The sequence below is a fragment of the Pipistrellus kuhlii genome, unplaced genomic scaffold (assembly GCF_014108245.1).
Source record: "Pipistrellus kuhlii isolate mPipKuh1 unplaced genomic scaffold, mPipKuh1.p scaffold_m20_p_37, whole genome shotgun sequence".
Lineage (NCBI taxonomy): Eukaryota > Metazoa > Chordata > Mammalia > Chiroptera > Vespertilionidae > Pipistrellus > Pipistrellus kuhlii.
Window position 1 is genome coordinate 4744369 of NW_023425537.1, and position 21776 is coordinate 4766144.

Below are 21776 nucleotides of genomic sequence, written 5' to 3' on the forward strand. Positions count from 1 at the left end.
TTTTGGTATTTTGTTCATCGTAGAGTTGTTTGGATTCATTTTGCCTTTTAAAAACCAGGGCATCGCATGCTCTCTGTCGTGATGGCTGAGTGTGCGGGTCATTATATGTTGCACCTGTGGCTCAAGCCTCGCTCTCCTCGCCCTCCTCGGGCCCTGAGGCAGAGCCCCCCTCACTCACAGCCCGGCACGCCCCAGGCTGCCCTGCCTTCTCCCTCCTTCAGAATCGGGGGGCCGGCCGTGGCGGGATGAGGGAGTGGCAGGCCGGCAGGAGAGGGCCCTGAGTGAGGGGACCCTGGAGGCTCCCCCTTCCCTGTCCCCAGCTCAGCTGGGCCGTCAGTTCCGGAACTGACACTTGCTTTGGGCCAGAGGGCGCGTCCGGGGCTGCAGAGAGGACCTCGCCGGAGAGCCGGGGACCCGGCTTCTGGAAGCAATTGTGCGTGGGCGTCGGAAAGGGCAGTGGGACCGGTCAGAGCCGGCGTGGAGTCACAGCCCAGATGCTCGGGCTCCACCCTGGGCCGGCGCGTTGAGAAACTGCAGACGGAGCCCGGGAACGGGTTCCGTTAAAGCCCCGCGCGGGGTTCTCACGGTCCCCGAGGTGTGCGAGCTGCTGACACGGGACGTTTCAAACCAACTTCAGCGTCCACCACCGGACTGCCAGCCGGAGCAGGGGTTCTCTCAGCCACCGTGTGGCTGACCGTGACCACCAGGCTTCCCGGCCCCGGCCCCGTGGCCCCCTGAGTGCCACACAGCGGGAGTCCCCGGGAGGAGCAGGGCCACCTGGCAGGAGGTGCCTCTGCCCGCGGGGCTGTGCCCAGCGCTGCCCGGAAGGCAGGAGGCCCAGGCTCCCCGGGGCGGGGAGAGGCCCCGGTGTGAGGCCGGGCGCGGGCCAGGCCGGGTGGTGGCTGGCCTCCCGCCGGGGGGAGCTACCGGGAGGACAATCCTGCGCTCAGGTTTAAAGCAAAGTGAGGAGACGTGGCTCAGAGCAGTTCAGGGGAAGAGACTTGGGGCTCCTCGCTGCCTGTGGGCTGAGGATGAGTCAGGAGGGAGGCCAGGCTGCCAGGGACGGAGGGGGCAGAGCCAGCTGTGCTCATGGGAGCCCTCAGAAGCCCTGGGACCGAGCTCGGGCCCTGGGGGTCCCGTGGGGGGCGGGTTCTCAGCCTGCCCACGGCCGGGGGACTCGGGCCCCCCCTTAGATGGTCACCTGGAAACCAGTCTCATGCCGAAAGGCTGCAGGAGCTGGGTGGGGTGCGGGCGGGGGTGCGGGGTGGGGATGGGGGTGGGAGGGGAGGAGTGAGTCTGGCAGAGAGAAGGCTTGACTTGTGGCTGTTTTCCAATCGCTGTGGGGGCTGCAGGGCGGCTTCAGGGCAGGGGAAGTAGATGGTTTTTCTCCATCTGTCGCACTTAGCCTGCCCTGATTGAATCCCCTGTTTGTTTGTTTGTTTGTTTGTTTGTTTACGTTGCCTGTCCTCCAGCTGGGACGGAAGCACTGTGTGCCTATGACCTGAGACTGTTTTATGCTCTGTCCCCAGGCCCTGCACACAGGGGGAGCTCCTCCTTTGAAAGGAGGAAGGAAGGAAGGGTTTGTGGGTCCCCAGAGGCCTCGAAAGAGGGTGACTGAAGAGAACAGTTTGTGCCTGGGTGGGCTGTGGATTCAGTGGCCTCTGAGGACCCCGACTCTACTGACTTTCAGGTTCCCACACACATGGGTACGTGCGCCGTGACCTGGCTGGTCTCGTGTCCCATCCCAGGCCTTCTCAGGCGGTCCTCCCCTCCCCCCCGCTCGTCCCCTACCACATCTTTCCTGCTCACCCTCTCTGGCCCAACCCCTTCTTCCCAGTCCCTCTGCCCAGATCGCCTACCTACCCCTCTGCCCATCTCCTCTGCTCAGCCCCCTCTGCCCAGCACCCCTGCCCAGCCACCTCAGCACAGTGTTTCAGACCCTCTTACTCAGGCCTGAGGGCCCAGCCTGTGCCCCCAGGGGGGACGGACCGCTGCACAGCTCCAGGTCAGAGCCATTTCCTTGGGCTTCATTCTCACGCCCACTCCACAACCACTTCCCAGTGGGAATCGACTCTTGTCTGAGCTCACGTTTCCCAGAGCTTCTGCACCAAGAGCAGCTCCAGGCCCTGGAACAGTTCCCTCCTCTCGGTCCACACGGAACTGCCGGCTCACCCGCCACCACGGCAGCCCCGCGATGCCAGCGCCTGCACCGGGAGCACCGTGTCCTCCAAGAGGCAGAGGGAGGGCAGCCCCTGCCTGGTCTCCACGCCCCCCCAGAGCAGCAGTTCCCAGAGGGGGCTCCAGAGGCCCCTCCCAGACGCAGGGGCCAGAGGAGACAAGACAGACGGACAGGTGGACGGACGGACAGAGTCGTAGCACAGACACAGGAAGAGCAAGCAGGGCTCATTCCAGGACCCCTCGCGCCCTCACACTCACTCGGGGAGGGAGGGGGGAGGAGGCCCAGCGGGGAAGATGCCTGGGAGCTGAGTGTGAGGTGGGTGGACGGAGGGGAAAGTTGTGAGGAGAACTTGGAGGAGAGAGAGGTGGACTTTGTGAGGAGAAAGGGCGCCCAGGGAGGTGGAGAGGGAGGTGGAGGTGGAGGTGGAGGTGGAGTCCGGACGTCCAGTCCCCAGCCCTGGCAGTCTCCCGCCCGACCTTGGCCCAGCACCCACCAGTCCACAACCTGGGACCCTGACCCCGCAGCGCATGCACCGGCCACAGCGGGTGCTTCAACTCTCCCCAACGGCGTGGCCAACAGGGCGCTCACAGCGGCGAGATTTAAAGGCAAAGTGCGAGGCACCCGATGGGATCGCAGTCCCTGGGTCTCCTCTCCCCCCGGATGTGTGCTCAGCCCCAGGAGTCCACCTCCCAGGCGGGCCCCTCTCGTTCCCCCTTTCTCTTTCTCTTGGTTTCTTGTTTCTTCTTCTCCATCTTTCTTGTTGAAGTATGGGTCACAGAACATAACAGTAACCATTTAAAATGTTTTTATTTCACTTATTATTTTAAAATATTTTCACTGATTTCAGAGAGGAAGAGAGAGGGGGAGAGAGATAGAGACATCCATGAGGAGAGAGAATCATTGATTGGCTGCCTCCTGCACGCCCCCCACTGGGGATCCAGCCCGCAACCTGGCATGAGCCCTGACTGGGAATTGAACCGTGGCCTCCTGGCTCATAGGTCAATGCTCAACCACTGAGCCATGCCAGTGGGACAAAATTAGCCATTTTAAAGTGAAGTGTATTTAACACACCTCTGCCTAGTTCCAAATCATTTTCATCACCCTAAAAGGGAATACCGAAACACTGTACCCTTAAAGCCGGCGGTGCAGATGCTGCGGGTCCCCGGGGCACACTTGGGGGAGCAGATCTCTAGAAAATACTCCTGTTGGTGTGGGAAGGCCTCACGGAACGGCAGAGGCAGGGGCTGGGGTGCCCCTGCCCCACTGATCCCGTCAGCACCTCCTGGGTTGAGCCCAGCTGCCTGGCGCTGACGCGCCTGGCTGGCCCGGCCTCTCCGGCAGGCCCTGCGGGATGCCCTTGGTTGCCTGCCCTGGCATTTCCACCTGCCAGTTGGCAGGCAGGTGATGGGCCGACAGTGACAGCTTAGCCGGAATTCCTGTCCAGAACCGCCTTGAGCTCAGCCAAGGTAAACGCCGCCCCGCTGTCAGAAATGAGGTGTTGGCAGGCTTCCGGCGTGAGTAATTGAGACAGAGAGGCATGGCAACAGCAGACGTTTAGGATGGAGCTGGGGACGGCTCTGAGGAGGCAGCCTCCACAATCAAACCGTTTTCCTGGAAAGATCCAGCAACATCAGCATCACAGCTCCCACTTATCAGTATCCACCGTGGGCCAGGCGCCGGGCCGAGAGCTCGCCATCGGCATGTTTTGTGGAATCCTTTCACGGACTCCAGAGGAAGGGCAGTGCCAGCCCAGACACTCAGGAGTGGGAGCCATGCTCGGCACACACTGTTCTCCAGCGGGTCCAGGGTTTGAACGTGGGTCTGCCTGATGCCACAGCCCCTGCACTGGATCCCAGAGCGGTGGTTTTCAAACGGCAGGCCGCGGAACCCTCGGGTTCCCACAGGAGCTTCCGGGCTGCCGTGGATGGAGGGCGCGGAGAAGGAAGTCGCTCAGCGGGGCTCCAGGCCTTTCTCTTTCCTTCTCCCAGAGCATCCTGTCCTCCCTCTGAGGGGATTGCTGGGTGGAGCTCCCATGGAAGATGGATTGGAAGAAGGGATTTCATGGCCCCAAATGTTTGAAATCACATCGTCATGCTGCCTCCTCAGACGCAGGGGGATCATGGACCGGGGCTTCTCGCGTGCGTTTGGGGGAAGCCTGGTTCCCTCCGTGGGCGTGCCCAGTGGTCTGGCCTGTGCTCCCGGCCGGTGGCAGCACAATCAGGGCCTGTAGTGCTAGAGGGGAGGGGCCGCCAAGTTCGGAGAATTCCAACCATTTGACTCTTGTCCGGGTGGTCACTCAGGAAACCAGCAGCTTGCCATTCGGTGTGGACCCGCCCCTGAGCTTGCTCCCCTGGCATGTTGGCAGTCACGTGGCAGACCCCCTTGGAGGATGAACGGGGGGGGGGGGAGGGGAGCGGCGGCAAAGAGCGGGTTCCTGTGACTCCCCTGAGGCCCTGAAGCAGTAAGCCCCCGGGACAAGGAGATCCTGGCCCTCATCACATACAGCGAGGCCTCGAGCCCAGCTCCAGGCCCAGAAGAACAGCGGAGCCAGACAAGCGAAGCTCGGGCTGACCCCGGGGCCCGCTGCACTGACTAATGACCCCGTCCCGGAGCTGAGCAGGCCCGTCAGGGGAAACCCGGGCCCAGAGAGGACACACCTGGGGAGCTGAGGGATATTCCATCGGGCCCAGCTGAAGGGCCCGTAGGCTGGCGGACCCAGCAGGCCTTTCACTCCTAAGAGCCTGCCCTCACCTCAACTTCCCCTCTCCCCCGCCCCCGCAGGTCACCACCATCTCCTCTCCTGAGCTCCAAGGCCCCTTTCTCTGCCTCTGCAATTTGTTTCCTGAACCCATTTCTCCCATGGCTCCCTTCTACCTCTGTGGCGTTCTAAGCAAACTTTCTCGCAAAAAAAAGCAGCAGCAGCAGCTAGCAGTGGTTGACTTTGTAGAATCAAAAAAACCTTGGCGTTGCCGGGGTGTGTGTGTTCTCTCTCACATGGGGTTTCTCACTTCCCTCTTTCCATTCGGACCCGCACTGTCTGCTGGTGCCGGGCTATCGGGGAGTCCCTGCAAGTCCTTCCTCTGATCACCCCGTGGGAAGGCTGTTCTGGTTAGGGCCCTTCTGGTTCCAAGGAGCCACTGGAGCCGTCTCGGGAGAAAGGTTTATGTTGAGGGTGCAGGGACCCGCTCTGGGCTCCAGGGAGGGGAGGAAGGACAGCCTGGCCTCGGGGACCTGCAAAGCTGTGGTCTTTGTCTCTTTACCACCCCCTCCCCCCCCCGCCCCCCAGCTCCAAATCTCGTCTCCTTTTCCCGTACCCAGCACACACATATCGAAGTCAGAGCCTGTGAGGTCCTTCTCTTTCCTACGGACAACACCCTGCTGACATCAGAGTCACCGTGTCCCCTGCGTGCTGCCCAGCTGGGCTGCCAGCCACCTGGCCGTAGGCATTTCTCCCGTTTAAGCTGGGGGAGCGGGCTGTCTTCCTCGCCCCCAAGCGTCCCCCATGTTGGCTTCACTTCCCAGGGAAGAGCTTGTTCAGTAAAAACATTCAAACCTGCAAAGAATCTTTGTGTTTATTGGAGCCAACTGTGGACAATTGCCGGGAAGCAGTATCTGGGCGGCTGGGGTTGGGATGATGCTCCGGAGAACGGCGTGTTTTCCCTGTTTTTACACATGGCCGTCGGAGGAGGGGACGGCGGCGGGCTGCGTGAGACCCGTCGGGGGTAGAAGAGAGAGGCGGGAGAAAGCAGAGCGGGCAAACCCCTGGGGTTGGATAAAAAGTAAAATGACAGGCAGGCACACATTTCCGTGGGCGCAGGGTAGTTGATAGCCAACAACTAACAAGATAACTCTGACAAGGAAGGAATGTGTGGCCTCTGTCCTGGCGCCCAGGCACGTTAGGCTGGGCCCAAAGGGGTCCGGAAAAAGGGGAGCTACAAGTTACCCAGACGTTTCAGGGATATGTCATCACAGACGCCAAAAGACAGCAGGCTCAGTTAAGGTAACAATCGACCTCATCAGGGAAGATACCGGCCTAGGACATGACTACCCACCATAACAGCTTTTAGTTACAGTTTTAATTTCAGCCCATCCTTTGTGGCGACGTTAAGTTTGGGAGACCGCCCTGCAGGCCTCCCCTGAGCTTGTCGGGTCAGCATGTGCCTTTTTTTTTTTTTCGTCCATAAACTTGAGGAATCAGGAGATGCCTTCCTGTGTGCAGGTTGTCCCAGCAACGGGAATGTGCTTCCCATGGACGTGGGCTCCCAGAGGAGGCAGCCGGGCCTTTCAGGAGGTTCCGTGCAGCCCGGCATCAGGGTGGGGGAGGACGCTCCCCTTGCAGGAGCCACACCGCACGTTCCCAGCACGGCCCACGGCTCTGACGGCGGTGGGGTCTGCGTGATTGAGCTTACACGGCCGGCTCCCGGCATCTATAACGTGCCAGGCGCCAGCCCGCGCTGGGCGGGTGCTCGGGGTGAGGAGGAGACGTGCTGCAGTCCCTGAGCTCGGTGCTCCCTACAGCAGTGTTTCCCAACCTTCTCTCATGATGAGAATCACCTGGTGGAGTTGTTAAAACACAGATTCCCGGATCCCAACTAAGAAGTGCTACACTAGAATTTTTGGGAACATATAGGTAAAATTGTATACTTAACTAGTGCTCTAAGACAGATTTTATATACAGAGCACTAAGTTAGGTATGCAATTTTACCTATATGTTCTCAAAAATTCTAGTTTAGCACTTCTTAGTTGGGATCCGGGAATCTGTGTTTTAACAACTCCACCAGGTGATTCTCATCATGAGAGAAGGTTGGGAAACACTGCCCTACCGGACCCATGCTGGCCCCTCCGACGGGACAGGTGTTAACCGACGACAGAGGTGGTCTGAGCTTCTTCTCGGGGGGTGGTGGCTTAAAGACCTGAGAAACGTAGGGGAAAAGGCACTGTCTTGGAGACGGACGTGGATGCAGATAAAGCTGCAGGCCTCGGTTTCCCCATTTATAAAACAGGACAGCCGAAACCGGTTTGGCTCAGTGGATAGAGCGTCTGCCTGTGGACCGAAAGGTCCCAGGTTTGATACCGGTCAAGAGCATGTACCTTGGTTGCGGGCACATCCCCACTAGGGGGTGTGCAAGAGGCAGCTGATCGATGATTCTCTCTCATCGATGTTTCTAACTCTAATTCTCTCTGTAAAAAAATCAATAAAATATTTTTTTTTTTTTAAAGAAAGATGGGGAAGAAAAAACAAAAACAAAAAATGTTAGTCCTCACCAGCTTGTTACGCGGTGATGTGTCTGAAATGCAAGCTCTGCCGAGGCCGGCTCCCCCAGCACCCCCCACCCAACCCTTCGGACTGGGTTCTCGGCTCTGCCCAGGAGTCACCCCGCTCCACGCTGTCCTTCCTCCCCAGGCTGCAGTTTGGCCTCCCCCATCCTCTCTAAAGAGATACCGCTTCTGGGGTGCTGGGGCCTGTGTGGGACGCGTCCCCAGTCATCCCACTGCTTGCCCCTTGGGTGAGGCAGCAAGACACATGTCAGCATGTTTGGGCTTCCCAGCTGCAGAGCGTGGCTTCTGTCGGCCTCATCTCCACCGCGTGAGGCTCAGGGCACGCTCCCCCCGGGGCGTCCCGGGGAGCAGGGGGCGGAAACGGCCTGCAAACAGCTGTGTCAGGCCCAGGCCTGCCCGGGCTCCTCCACTACCGGCAGCGCCTGGTCCCTGCTGGCCGCCGTCCTGCCTTGTCTGGTGACGCCACGCCGTCCCCCCCAGAGCCCGTGGCGGCAGCAATCAGACGGTGGCCAGGCCTTGGACACACGATGCCGTGACACTCGGAACGGTCACTCATCCGTTAACAAATCCTGCCACAGAGCGCGTACTCTGTGCTTCAGCACCAGAGCTCAAGGCTGACCTCGCCTGTGGGCGCTTGTAGGAAAGGCAGGTGTGGAGAGAAGTCTAAATGCCGAGTAAATTGCCAGGAGTTGCCAAAACTGGTTTGGCTCAGTGGATAGAGCATCGGCCTGCGGACTGAAGGGTCCTGGGTTCGATTCCGGTCAAAGGCATGTATCTTGGTTGCAGGCACATCCCCAGTGGGGGATGTGCGAGAGGCAGCTGATTAATGATTCTCTCTCACCGATGTTTCTAACTCTCTATCCCTCTCTCTTCCTTTCTATTAAAAAATCATTAAAATATATATATTTTTAAAAATCACCAGGAGCATGCAGCTTGCGGAGCGGGAGAAGCCCAGGGGGTGATGGGAGTGTAACTGGGGTTTCAGGGGGCGAGGACCGTGAAACGGAGGCCTGAGGGACGGGGAGGGGCGGCGGCTTCTGAAAGGAAGAAGAGAGAGGTCCTGAGGCACAGGGAGCCCCGGGGTCCGGAGGCCGACAAGCACGGGGTGAGCTCAGAAACCGAGGGCAGCGGAGCAGGGAAGGAGGCAGAGTGTGTCACTGAGGGCTAAGGGCATCCCTCCAACATGGCTCCCGGGTTCCAACCAGCTCCTCACGCCGCTAACATCCTTAGGTTGTGGCTCTTGTCCTCACGCTCACAGCACGGCTGCCGGGGCTCCATCCGTCACACCTCCATTCCAGGCAGGGACAAGAAGGGCAAAGGCAAGAGGGCCAAGCAGTTTAACTTGACCTCTTTCAAAAGGCGCCATGAGAGCCTTCAGTTTCTCTCATTAGCCAGCCCATGTCCCATGTCGCATGGGTCACACGTGACCCGTCCAGGGGAGGAGGTTTCTAGCTGGCTCTGTTGCTGCCGGCTCCAGAATCTATGTTCTGCTTATAAAGAAGTGGAGGGGGATGGAGACTGGATAGGCCACATCCGGGGTGCGGCCTTCGATCTGAGAGCAGCTGGGAAGCCACAGGGCAGGGGCACAGAAGGGGGAGACAACTCGGGGTCACCCCGCTTGAGCCGCAGCCACACACCGGGGGCAAATGTACTTGTTTCCAGATGACCACAGCCTGGTGGCTGACAGCAGCAGCAGCAGCAGCAGCAATGTCCTCTCACAGCCTTGGAGGCCGGAGGCCAAGTCCAGCCGCCAGCCAGGCCGTGGTCCCTCTCGGGGTTCAGGGAAGAGCCTTCCTCGCCTCTTTAGCTTCTGGTGGCTCCTGGCACCCCTGGGTATCCTGGGGGGAGGCAGCTCACAAGCCAGTTTCTGCCTCTGTTGTCCCACTGCCTTCTCCCCTGTGCGGCCTCTGGGACTGTAAACCTCCCTCCCCTTTCTCCGTGAGGACGTCCACCCGGGCATTGGGGCCTGCTGAGACTCTGTTTCCGAATAAGGCCACGGTCCCAGGTGCCGGGGTTGGGGCCGGGACAAGGTCTCTGTGAGACACAGTGTACCTGAGGAAGCACACACAGGAGTGGCCCCTAGACGCAGATTCGCTCTGCTGGGCCACCATTTCCCCCTCACCCACAGATCCTGAAAGGATGCCCAGGTTTATTTCCAAAATTTCAACCCAAAGCCAGTAACTGATTTATCCTCCTTCCCTTATAAAAGGGCGAAAGGACCCAGCTGGCATGGCTCAGTGGTTGAGCATCGACATATGAATCAGGACACGGTTCACCTCCCGGCCAGGGCACATGCCCAGGTTTCAGGCTTAATTCCCAAGGTGAGGCATGCTGGAGGCAGCCGATTAATGATTATCTCTCATCATTGAAGTTTCTATCTCTCTCTCCCTTCCTCTCTGAAATCCATACAAATATATTTAAAACAAACAAGAGGTTGCTGGTTCAATTCCCGGGTTTGGGGCTCGATCCCAGTAGGGGACATGCGAAAGGCAGCTGATAGAAACATCGATGAGAAGCATCAGCTATCTCTCTGTGCCCTTCCTCTCTCTCAAAATCAATAAAAACATTTTAAAAGGGTGACGTGTAAGCGGAGCCTTCAAGGAACAGGAATCGACCAGGAGGAGACGGGAAGGGAAGGTGGTTCAGGCCGGAGGATCTCACGTGCAGAGACCTGAGTGACCGCGGTGGCCTGGTCTGGGTGGGGCACAGGATGCCCCGGGGGAAGGAGCGGAGGAGGCGGGAGGGAACCAGGGAGAATGCAGAGCTGGCTGCTGAGGAGAACTTGCATGCCAGGCTGGAGTGTAGGCTCTGTCATGAGGGCAGTGGGAGCCCCAGGGGCTTGTGAGCAGAGCGATGTGGTTTTAAATTTACTTGATGGACGGACGTGAAATCAGGCAACGGTAGTGTAAAATCTGCACACACACACACACACAGATCCGTCTACACGGGTCTGCCTCTTCCCCGGCTCTGCCCGACCCCAGACTCCCAGGGTGTCACTGTCAAATCCAGACTCTCCCTGCGGGGGGTGGGGAGAGCAGGCATCCGGTCCCCGCTCACGCTGGGCCCAGGCAAGGCTGGCTGGGCAGCTGGCGGCGCGAACGGGGTCTGCTCGGCTGTGTGTGCAGCCGCGCCGTGGGGCAGCCTGACTGATGGCCCACGGCGCCCGGGCTCCTCACAGGTCAGCAGTCCCAGCTCCATGGCAGCTGCCAAGTGAACCTGCCCGCTCGGCCTCCGCTTCTCCTAAGGCTGCCCGCCCCACCCCCGCCTGCCGAAACGCTGTGCCATCGCCCCCTCCCCTGGCTCTTCCACCCTCTCTGCCCCCCATTCCCCGCCTCTTCGATGCTGGCGCTGAGCACGCCTGTGCAGGACGGGCCTTGCCAAGGTCACGGCCGCCGGCTGTGTTCCGGCTTCTTCTGTCCGTGTTGGGCACAGAGAAGAGGTGGGAGGTCCTTCCTGCTCCTCCCCCTTTCTCAGCCCCGTAGTGACTGCAGGGGGGGCCCCGTGTCACCCTCGGCTTGGGGGTCTGTGTATGTGTTCTGTTTGCGTAAGTCCCACCTCCTCCCTCAGTCTAGCAGCTCCCCAAGACCAAGGGCCTGCCTCCATCTCTAGACTGGCAGCTTCTAAGATGCAGTGCCTTCTTCTCCCTTAAAAAGGCTATTCCCGCCCTAACTGGCTCGTCTCAGTGGATAGAGCCTCAGCCTACGGACTCAAGGGTCCCAGGTTCAATTCCGGTCAAGGGTATGTACCTTGGTTGCGGGCATATCCCCAGTAGGGGGTGTGCAGGAGGCGGCTGATCGATGTTTCTATCTCATCAATGATTCTCTATCCCTCTCCCTTCCTCTCTGTAAAAAATCAATAAAATTTATATTTTTAAAAAAGGCTACTCCTCAGCCTGACGGGTGTGGCTCAGTGGTTGAGCATCAACCTAGGAACCAGGAGGTCACGGTTCGAATCAGTGATTCTCTCATCATTGATGTTTCTCTCTCTCTCTCCATCTGAAATCAACTATATGCACTACAGTACTTCCCCGCGCAGGGAGCTCTCCCTCAGTCTGGACTCCTGCAGACAGGGCTCTGACGGGGCTGCTCTGTCTGTCTCTCTGGTGCCTCAAGCCGAGCTCTGCCTTGGGTGCTTCACGGGGACCCGAGCCGCAGGCGAAGGCTCCTGGCCTCTCTGGGAAAGGCAGGGCTGAGCCAGAGGATAGCAGGTGTGGACCTGGCTGGGGCCAGCGCTGCATGGTCATGGCTAGGGGCCAAGACCTAAGCTTTTGGGGGCCCAGGGAAGTCCAGAGCCTCAGTCAGCCCTCTGGGCCAGCGGGCCAGCTCCCTGGGGGGGCCAGGGTTTCTCGCACCCAGAGGTCTGGGTAGGGGAGGTGCAGAGGGTGGTTCCTGGCAGGCCTGACCCCTCACGCCTCGGTGGGCTCTGTCTTGGGTGCGACAGGAGGACAACCACAGCTACTATGTGTCTCGTCTGTACGGCCCCGGCGAGCCTCGCAGCCGGGAGCTGTGGGTGGACGTGGCCGAGGCCAACCGGAGCCACGTGAAGGTCCACAGGATCCTCTCCAACACCCACCGGCAGGCTTCGGTGAGTGCCCATTCCTGGCAGCCTGCCCCGGGCCGGGAGGCTGGGGACCCGCCCACACCGCCTGGTCAGCGGGCATGGCCTGCGGTCCGGGGTCTGGGAGAGCCTTCCGGGGGTTCCAGGGTGGTCTGCCAGGGTGGGGTGCCCGCCTGTGGTCTGGCAGCCTGCCCCGACCCTGTCCAGACAAGCACGGGGTGGCGTCGGTGCCCAGCCCCCTGGCCCTGCTGACTCTCTCCCATCCCATCCCATCCCCCGCAGAGAGTGGTCTTGTCCTTCGATTTCCCTTTCTACGGGCATCCTCTGCGGCAGATCACCATAGCAACCGGAGGTAAGGCTGTGCCAGCAGGGCTGGGGAGGTTTTGGAGCTCTCAGCCGGAACTTGGGGGCCTACCTGGAGAGGTGCGCTGGAGATGAGCTGTAGAGATGGAGGGGGAGCCGCATCTATTGTAGCTCTTCCTGGGAGCACTCTAGGAGGGAGGGCAGTGATTGTGTCCGAATACCTTTCACATCAGCGGACTTGTTCACGTGTGTGTGTGTGTGTGTGTGTGTGTGTGTGTGTGTCCCTCTGGGCCAGCTCAGGCCAGTGTGGGCAGACCCCCTGGTCCCTGTGCCTCTGAGTCTGTGACTGAGAGGGGAGGGAGACTGCGCTGAGCAGGAGCCCGTCTTTATTCCTGTGTGTGCTCCTGGGGCAGGGAGAGTGGGGATTTGTGCCATCCGAGGGCAGGGAGGACCTTCTCTGGCCTGGGATCCTCCGCTTCATGCACACCTGACCCTGAGCCCACCCGACGGGCCTAGAGGACAGAGGTTCAAGGCTTGCCTGCTACCCTGCTCCTTCCTGCCCTTGGGGGCGGAGCGTAGGAAGCAACCCCTGGGGGCCACCTCTGGTGACTCCCGCGAACTCTCCTCCCCACCCCAGGCTTCATCTTCACTGGTGACGTGACCCATCGAATGCTCACGGCAACTCAGTACGTGGCCCCTCTGATGGCCAACTTCAACCCCGGCTACTCCGACAACTCCACGGTGGCTTACTTCGACAATGGTGAGGCCAGGTACCAGGGTTCAAGTCCCCTCGCACCAGGGCTCCCCTGGCCCAGCCCTGCGCGAGGCATGCAAGGCCCAGAGAGGGCAAGGGACTCGGCACAGTCACACAGCAAGGCAGCCACCACCCACCTCTCCCCACTGTGTCCTCACCCATAAGGCGGGACAGGCTGCAGGCTACCTGGCAGGATCTGATGAGATAACGAGATGAAAGTGCTTGGCTCTTCGTGGAGGCGGAATAAATACTAGGGGCCTCTCTTGTTTCTTCCTCTCACCACATGTCCCCCAAACACCCTCCCCGCCCCCCCATCCCAGAACAGGCATTCCTTCCATTTCTCCTTTTTTTTTTTTTTTTTTTTTTAATACACTTTATTGATTTTTTTACAGAGAGGAAGAGAGAGGGATAGAGAGAAACATCAATGAGAGAGAATCATCCATCAGCTGCCTCCTGCACACCCCCCCACTGGGGATGTGCCCGCAACCAAGGTACATGCCCTTGACCGGAATTGAACCCGGAACCTTTCAGTCCGCAGACCGACGCTCTGCCACTGAGCCAAACTGGTTTCAGCTCTCCTCCTTTTTATCTCAAGGGTCAGGATAGGCAGGCAGGGGCGTGCTTGGGTGAGAGGTGAACGAGCACGGGGTCTGGGGGCTGACATAGGGTGTCTGGCTCCCCTCCAGCGTGGAGGCCAGGCTGAGGTGGGTGGGCTGCCCGGCTCCTGCCTTTAGTCAAATTCGCAAACTGCCCGCGTCGTCCCTGCGGGGCCGACCACGTAGGCCACCGTTCCTGCGAGGCCCTCTCCCCACCCCACCTCCCGTCCAGCCAGGCCTCTGCTCTCCACAGGGACGGTCTTTGTCGTCCAGTGGGACCACGTCTACCTCCAAGGCCGGGAGGACAGGGGCAGCTTCACCTTCCAGGCGGCTCTGCACCGAGACGGCCGCATTGTGTTTGGCTACAAAGAGGTGAGTGAGAGACGCACTTGTAGGGACTCAAATGTGCCACCAGAGGGCGTGGTGCTGGGGATACGCAGGTGATAAGATGGTTGTGACCCCTGCCCTTGTAGAGGGTAAGTCTTGTGGAGAGACAAGGGACGACAATTCCAGAGACAAATGTAGAATTGGCCCCGGTAGCTAGTGCTCCTCAGCAGAGGTGCCTGGTGTCACAGGGCTCTTTCTCTCAGTGGGGGCTGGGAGAGGCCCCCTAAGGAAAAGAGTTAAAACCTGCAGGATGCCTAGGAGTTAAGGAGGCAAAGAGGAGAGCGAAGTGTGTTCCGGGAGGAAGAGAAGCATGTGCAAAGGTCCTATGGCAGGATCAGTCCTGGCTGGTACAAAGCACCGAAAGAAGGCAGCATGGCTGGAGGGGAGGGAGGGAGGGGCAAGACGGGGAAAGGTAACACCAGGTTTGCCCTTGACAGAGGTCCCTCTGGCTTCCGAGTGGAGCACAGAATGTTGGGGGCTCAGAGGGAATGCTGGGAGATGAGGTAGGAAGGGGGTGTTGTCAACTTGGAGTCTGGTGCGGGGGGATGATTGAGAGAACTGGACAGACTTGAGAACCAGTAGCTGGTTAATTAACAGGATGTAGAGATGTATGAGGTGGAAGGGGATGGGGGTGGGAATGAAGAAAAGGGAAGGGCAGGGTGACTCCCAGGCCTGCATGAGGTGCCATTTACGAAGCTGGAGCGTAGATAGAGCAAGGAAAGGTGCTGGAGGTGGTGCGGGGGAGACTTGACACTTGAACGGGGCTCCTTGGGGGGGAGGGGTCTTCACACCCTCAGGGAGGCGGGGCCAGGCAGGCGGGCGGGGCTGGCGCTCCTGGGGAAGCGGGGCTGTCCCCAGAGGGCCTGGAGTAGATGGAGCCTCTTCTCCTGCTGCAGATCCCCATGTCCGTCCTGGAAATCAGCTCCTCCCAGCACCCCGTCAAAACCGGCCTGTCCGACGCCTTCATGACACTCAACACATCCCCAGACGTTCCGGGTGAGTCCGCGGGAGCCAGCAGAGGCCTCCCCTGGAGTGGACTCGGCGCAGACAGGCCCGGGCTGGGCTGGGGCTGGGGCTGGGGGTGGCGGGGAGCAGGTGGATGGTGGAGAGTGGGGCGGGAACTGAGGGGAGAAAGGGGGCATCGAGAGGTCCCAGCGCTTCTTCATTAAAGCAGAGGAGCCGTTCTTCCCAATAGGAGCTCCGACAGGAGGCACTGCGCTGGTTATTGAGGGGCAGATGAGCCGGGGCCCTCCCCTCAGGACCCCCAATTTAGAGAAGCTGCAGACACCAAATCGGGGTATAGGAGTCTTCCCAGAACACAGCCGTCATTGCTTCTGCCTCCCCTGCCCCCGCCCAGGTGATGGAAGGAACATCACAGGGGCTCCAGGGGACAGAAAAATCGGGGTTCTCTCCCATCTCTCACCCCCACCCCCAGTTTCTCTTTCTGAGGCAGCCAGGGCTACCCGGTTATTTCTAGAGCAACAAGCCCTCAGATAAGCGTGTGCACATACGTGTAACACACATGGTGGTCTGTGATGCCATGTTCTCCTGAACCAAGCACATCCCGCCCCTCGTTCCACATCAGCAGGTTTCTCACCCTGTTCGATGGCGGCGTGGCAGCCCACGGCGTGGCTGTCCTTAACTGAGCCGGTCCCTGGGGGCCGACTTCTCCTCCGTCGTCTCCAATCTTTTGCTGCAACAAATAACGCTGCAGCCGCCCTAGTTTGGCTCAGTGGATAGAGGGTTAGCCTGTCCCTCAATTGCAGGCTGGAGGCGACCAACCGATGTGTTTCTCTCACATCAATGTTTCTCTCTCTCTCTCACTGCCTCTCCCTCTTCCTTCCACTCTCTAAAAATCAATGGGAAAATATCCTTGGCTGAGGATTAACAAAAAAATAAAAGTAAAAAAAATAATGCTGCAGTGAATAGTCTTGCACGTAGGTACTTTTTCACACCTGTGTGAGTATTCCCATAAGATAGACCCCCACCACTTCCCCTGCCCCTCCCCTGACCCCCTTCCTGAACCCGTGCTCTAGCGAGCAGCTCACCAGAGACCTTGCTGCTGTCAGCATCTGCTCCAACTGGTCTACGCTGGTGCTGAGCTGGTTGCTTAATAGTCCCAGTATCACCCTGGTTGTATCTGTTAGCTACTGCTGCGTAACAAATCACACGGACACTCCCTGGCTTAACACAACAAACGCGCCCTCTCAGCGTGTCTGGGGATCACCAAGCAAAGCATAGCTTAGCCGGGTCCTCTGGCTCAGGGTCTCCCGCAGGCCAGGAGACAGTCATCTCAGCCGTTGTTGGGGGGTAGGGGGGAGAGATACACTTCCGAGAGTTTTTAGCACGTTCTTGGCAGAACCCAGTTCCCCGCTCAGTTCCTGCCACGTGGCCCGCCCCTCGGCCGGCGCCCAGCCTGGCAGCTGGCTCCCGTCAGAGCAGGCAAGGCAGACCGCCGGGGCGGGCGAGTGAGATGGGAGCCAGGCTTCTCGTCACCTCATCTTAGACGTGCCATCCGGCCGCTCCCTGACGTAGTCCACCAGCTGGAAGCAGGTCACTGGGTCCAGCCAATCCCAGGAGGCAGGCTGCTTCCTGGTCTGGTTACACCCCGTCCCCAGGCGCTGAGCTTCACGGCCTCTTATTGGGTCTCCCTCCCAGCATCGTGAGCGAACGTACAGTGGACCTCCCTTACCCATGGCTTGGCTCTGCATGGTTTCTGTTACCCACAGTCAACCGTCGTCCAGAAATATTAAATGGAAAATTCCAGAAATAAACAGCTCCTAAGGTTTAAGTTGAGCATTGTTCCGAGTTGCATGGTGCAATCTCTCACCGCCGTCCCACTCCATTCCTCCCGGGACCGTAAATCACCCCTCTGTCCAGCGCATCCGCACTGCTTGCACCCCGCCCCTCAGCCGCCTGGTAGCTGTCTCATCAGAAGGTGAGGGGTGTGAGTGTGTGTGTGTGTGTGTGTGTGTGTGTGTGTGTAGTTAATATGTTGCGATGGATGATGACTCAGTTGGATGATGGGCATACAGTGCAGAGTAGATCTTGTAACAGAAATCAATGCCTGAAACCTATGATCCTGTTAGCCAATGTCACCCGAATAAATTTAATTAAAAACAGATGAGTAGCCCTCGCCAGTTTGGCCCAGTGGATAGAGCATCCACCAAAGGGTCGCGGGTTCAATTCCGGTCAAGGGCATGTACCTTAGTTGCAGGCTTCTCCCTGGCCTGGGCCCTGTCAGGGCGCATGCAGGAGGCAACCAACGGATGTGTTTCTCTCACATCGATGTTTCTCGCTGTTTTTTCCTCCGTCTTCCACTCCCTCTAAAGTCAATGGGAAAATACCCTTGGGTGAGGATTAAAAATAAATAAATAAAAATAGCAAAAGATCAGCAGTAACCTAATGCTACGTCACAGTGCTTTCGTCATTCACTCCCCTCACCGGCTTGTATCATCTCACATCACAAGGAGGGTGAGCACAGACAGAGATAATTTGAGAGAGACCACATTCACAAACTCTTATGACAGAATATTGTTATTATTGTTCTATTTTATTATTAGTTGTTGTTAATCTCTTGCTGTGCCTAATTTATAAGTGAAAGTTTATTGCGGATATGTAGGTGTAGAAAAAAGAGCATAGTTAGGGTCCTAGCCCTAACTAGTCTGGCTCAGTGGATCGAGCATCGGCCTGTGGACTGAAAGGACCCAGGTTTGATTCTGGTCAAGGGCATGCACCTTGGTCCAGCAGGGAGTGTGCAGGAGGCAGCTGATCGATGTTTTTAACTCTCTATTTCTCTTCCTTCATCTCTGTAAAAAAAAAAATCAATAAAATATATTTTAATAAAGAGTATAGATAGGGTTTGGTACTCTCCACTGGGGGCCTGGGAACATATCCCCACAGAATAAGGAGGACGACTGTACTGTATGTTTGTCCCTTTGTACGTGAGGACACAGAGGTTCAGAGAGGTGGAGTGACTTGCTTGTGGTCACACAGCTATAAAAGGGAGACATGAAAACCAGATCTTCTGGGCTTTTTTTAAACCTGGGGTCCACCCTCAAGACTTGCTGAGTCTGACCCACTTCCCTTCCACCCAGAGGGGTGAATCCTTTCCTCCTCGGTTCCCCACACCCCCCAGCCCTGTGCACACACCCCAGCCCTGTGCACACCCCCCAGCCCAATGCACACCCCCCAGCCCTATGCACACCCCCCAGCCCTATGCACTCACCCCGGCCCTGTGCACACACCCCAGCCCTATGCACACACCCCAGCCCTGTGCACACACCCAAGCCCTGTGCACACACCCAGCTGTCTTGCAGGAAGGGCAGGGGTGCACCCTCCAACCGCCCCTGCATCACTGAACCGCTGGGCAGGGTCTGGTCTGTCCCGCCTGTGTCTCCCTCTCAGGGCTGTGCACGGCAGAGTCTCAGGAAATGGGTGATGGGTCCAGCTGCTGAATGAGGGCGAAGGAGAGGAAGTCAGATCCCCTGGGAGTGTCTGTATCTGAGGCTTCTCTGTGATTCTGGAATGAAGGGCTGTTGGGAGCGGGCCTGGGAGATGCCGCAGGGAGGCGGGGCGAGGGTGGCGGGCGGAAGCGGGGCACCTGAAAAAACAGGAGGGCGACTGCGCCTGATCCTGAGAGGCAGGGAGGGCCCAGGGCCCTGCCGTGGGAACGGCTGGCTTTGGTGACGCCACAGGCTCTCTGCTGGGCTCTTGTGTCCACAGAAGCCTGCGCCTGGCCCCCAGTCCCTGCCCAGCAACCCCAGGCTCCAGTCTCTCTTCTCTCTGTCCCCCAGTCCTTGTCATTGCCAGACAGATCTGACCGTGTCATCCTCTGGCTCCTTGCTGCCTGAAGCATCAAGTCACAATCCTCAGGGTGGCATTCGAGGCCCCGTGCCGCTGCCCAAACCCTCCTGTGCCCACCACTCCGTCCAGGCAGCGCTGGTGTGTATGCCCGGTGCTCCCCAGACCTGCCAGGGCAACTTAAATCCCCGTGGCCCCGTTCCTTGGATGAACTACCCCTCTTATCTGCAGAGGGTGCATTGACGCAGGGAAAGGAGTCGTGTGCCGTGAGCGGCATCCTTCTGCAGAGGCGCACGGAACCCACTTTTTATGTAGCCGGAGGGGGTCCCCGAAGTCCATGTCATTTCCTCTATTCATTGGTGTGTGGGCTTTTCTTTTTCTCTCGTAAAAAGGCATCTATTTGGCTTTTAATACGAAATGACTCAGAGAAACACAGAAATAAAATATACAAGCCAGTTATTAAAACAAATCCCCACTAAGCACATTTCAGTCACATTCCCTGTCTTCAGTCTGGTGGAGAAGACAGGAAGCTACCAACCAACTAATATCTGTCCCTTTGAAGAAAAAAAAGAAAAAGTAAAGAAGGAAAAACCAAACAGTCCCTGAAATCTGGCGGGTGGTTTCAGAGGCCTCTGTACGCTCGCTCGAATTGTCTGTCCTGGAGAAATGAGATGCATGTGGTGGCTGGAACCCGGCCACTGCCCACTGATTTCTTGATCTTCACTGGAAGAGAGGATGCTGGCATGGGCACCGCTCGATGCCACGGATGCAGCCTGAGGTCACGCAGCCTTGGAGTCCCCATTCCTGATGGTCCCTGAGCTTCCCCGTAGACAGCCTCTTGTGCCCGGATGCTAAGAGCATGATGGGCTGGTCGGGGCGGAAAGCCACTTCATTGATGGAGCCAGCATGGCCTGGCAGCGTATGCAAAATCCTCCTGCCTGCGGTACCCCACACCCGTGGTCGGCAAACTGCGGCTCGCGAGCCACAGGCGGCTCTTTGGCCCCTTGAGTGTGGCTCTTCCACAAAATACCACGGCCTGGGCGAGTCTGTTTTAAAGAAGTGGCGTTAAACGTTTACGTTTAAAAGAATGTGGCTCTCCAAAGAAATGTCAATCGTTGTCCTGTTGCTATTTGGCTCTGTGGACTGATGCGTTTGCCGACCCCTGTCCCACACGTACACCAACCTGTCGGCTGAGCCAGCTGCCATCTTGCTTCCATCAGGTGACCAAGAACATCTCAGAAGATTCCTTTCAAAGGTGTGGACGTTTCCGTGGAATATCTTTGCACATCTCTCTTCGGGAGCAAATGGCCGGGCATCCCAGGCCCGCGCTGTGCTGTCCGTTGCATTGGACAGAAGGTCAGAGCCTTCAGAACGGAAGCTCGGGCTGGTCGCTGGATCCGCACAGCCTCTCAGGGTGCAGGGCAGCAGATTTTGACACAGGCCCAGACCTGGCTATTGTTGTCTGTTCCACCAGAAATAACTGGATCGCTGGTGCCACTGAAGGCCGCAGCTAGCACCTGGTAGGTAGTCTGAAATGTCTGCCTGGCTGCTTCCTTCCGGATGTCTCCGAGCTTAACTGGACCATCGTCACTGCCAGTGGAGACAGGCGGGGAGGTTGGGGGGCGGGGGTGTGTCTCCTGGCCGGATAACAGGAATTCACAAAGGAACTATGTCCCTTCAGCCTTTGAACCCTCTCACCTGTTTCACCGTGCCCCCCTGCCACCATTTTATCCGTGGATGCTGGGAAGAGCAGACTGCCACCTGTGTTATAAGGCAGGTCTCTCACTGCTCCAGGGCAGCCTTCCATGTTGCATAGTTACCACAGTCACCACGGACACTCCACAACAATATCTGTCGGTCGAATCCTGCAGACGCTAAGGGAGATCCCTTGGGGTGAAACTTGCCGCAGTGCACTTCCCCTTCATGTCCTGAGAGAAGCTGACTGGGGCTTACGGGAGGAGCACCTTGGAGGCCCTGCTGGCAGCAAAACTCCCGGCGCCGCCTGCGTCTGTCCCGCTCCGGGACCCTGGGCCGCCGCTCCCAACAGCAGCTCTGGACCCCTGCGCATCTGTGGTTCAGTCATGGCAGTAGCCGCTCTCCTCAACCTACTCGTTCGTTTAAGAAGCCTCCTCTTTTATGGACGTAAAAACAAGAAAAAGCAACTTGAGTGTAGCCAACATCAAAATGGACCGACTCTGAGTGAGTGGAATCCGTGGAGGGAGACTTCATCATTAGAGGCTCCAAATTGCAGGCTGCCCCTTGGCTGGCCCCCGAATGGCCTCGAATGGCCCTTCCCATGTGGGCCTTCTCCTTTACCAGAACTTTCCTTTCCTTCCACAGGCGGATGCGAGTCCAGAAATGTGTCAGAGGCCTGTGCCGGCCGAGGCGGGGGCAGGGGGGGTGGGGGGGGCTCCGGAACTGGCTGCAGAGGAGGCGGAGGACCAGCCAGGCCAGGGTGTGGTGGGCGGGGACCTGTCATCCCGGATCTGGCCTGTTTCGCCTCCGGCCTCTCCGGATAAAGGGTCCTTCACAGAACTCTCCATTGGGGCTTTTTATCGGCCTGCGGGCCCTTTCTCCCTCCCCTCTTTTCGCTTCTGTTTTCCCCTCTGCGGTGCTCGCTGAGCCATTTCTTGCTTCCCCTCCTCAGTCTGCCCCTTGCCTACTTGGCTTTCGTGCCGAAGAGGGACCCCCCTCGTCCAGTTTATCTCTGTTACTGGATTCATAATTATTTAAATATATATATATATGTTTTATTGATTTTTTTTTTACAGAGAGGAAGAGAGAGGGATAGAGAGCTAGAAACAAGGGTGAGAGAGAATCACCAGCTGCCTCTTGCACACCCCCTATTGGGGATGTGCCTGCAACCAAGACATATGTCCTTGACCGGAATCGAACCCGGGACCTTTCAGTCCGCAGG

At 58.3% G+C, this 21776-nt stretch overlaps 1 protein-coding gene and 1 pseudogene across 2 annotated transcripts in view; one reads left to right on the top strand and one right to left on the bottom strand.

Moving 5' to 3' along the window:
• PLXDC1 (plexin domain containing 1) overlaps nt 1-21776 on the top strand; it is a 47472-nt gene that overhangs the window by 9985 nt on the left and 15711 nt on the right. For both annotated transcript variants that reach the window (XM_036407934.2, XM_036407935.2), the window contains exons 3-7: nt 11900-12043; nt 12299-12368; nt 12957-13079; nt 13923-14041; nt 14953-15052. In XM_036407934.2, the coding sequence (XP_036263827.1) occupies nt 11900-12043; nt 12299-12368; nt 12957-13079; nt 13923-14041; nt 14953-15052 (556 nt within the window). The remainder of the gene's footprint in view (nt 1-11899; nt 12044-12298; nt 12369-12956; nt 13080-13922; nt 14042-14952; nt 15053-21776) is intronic.
• LOC118702146 lies at nt 19244-20942 on the bottom strand (annotated as a pseudogene).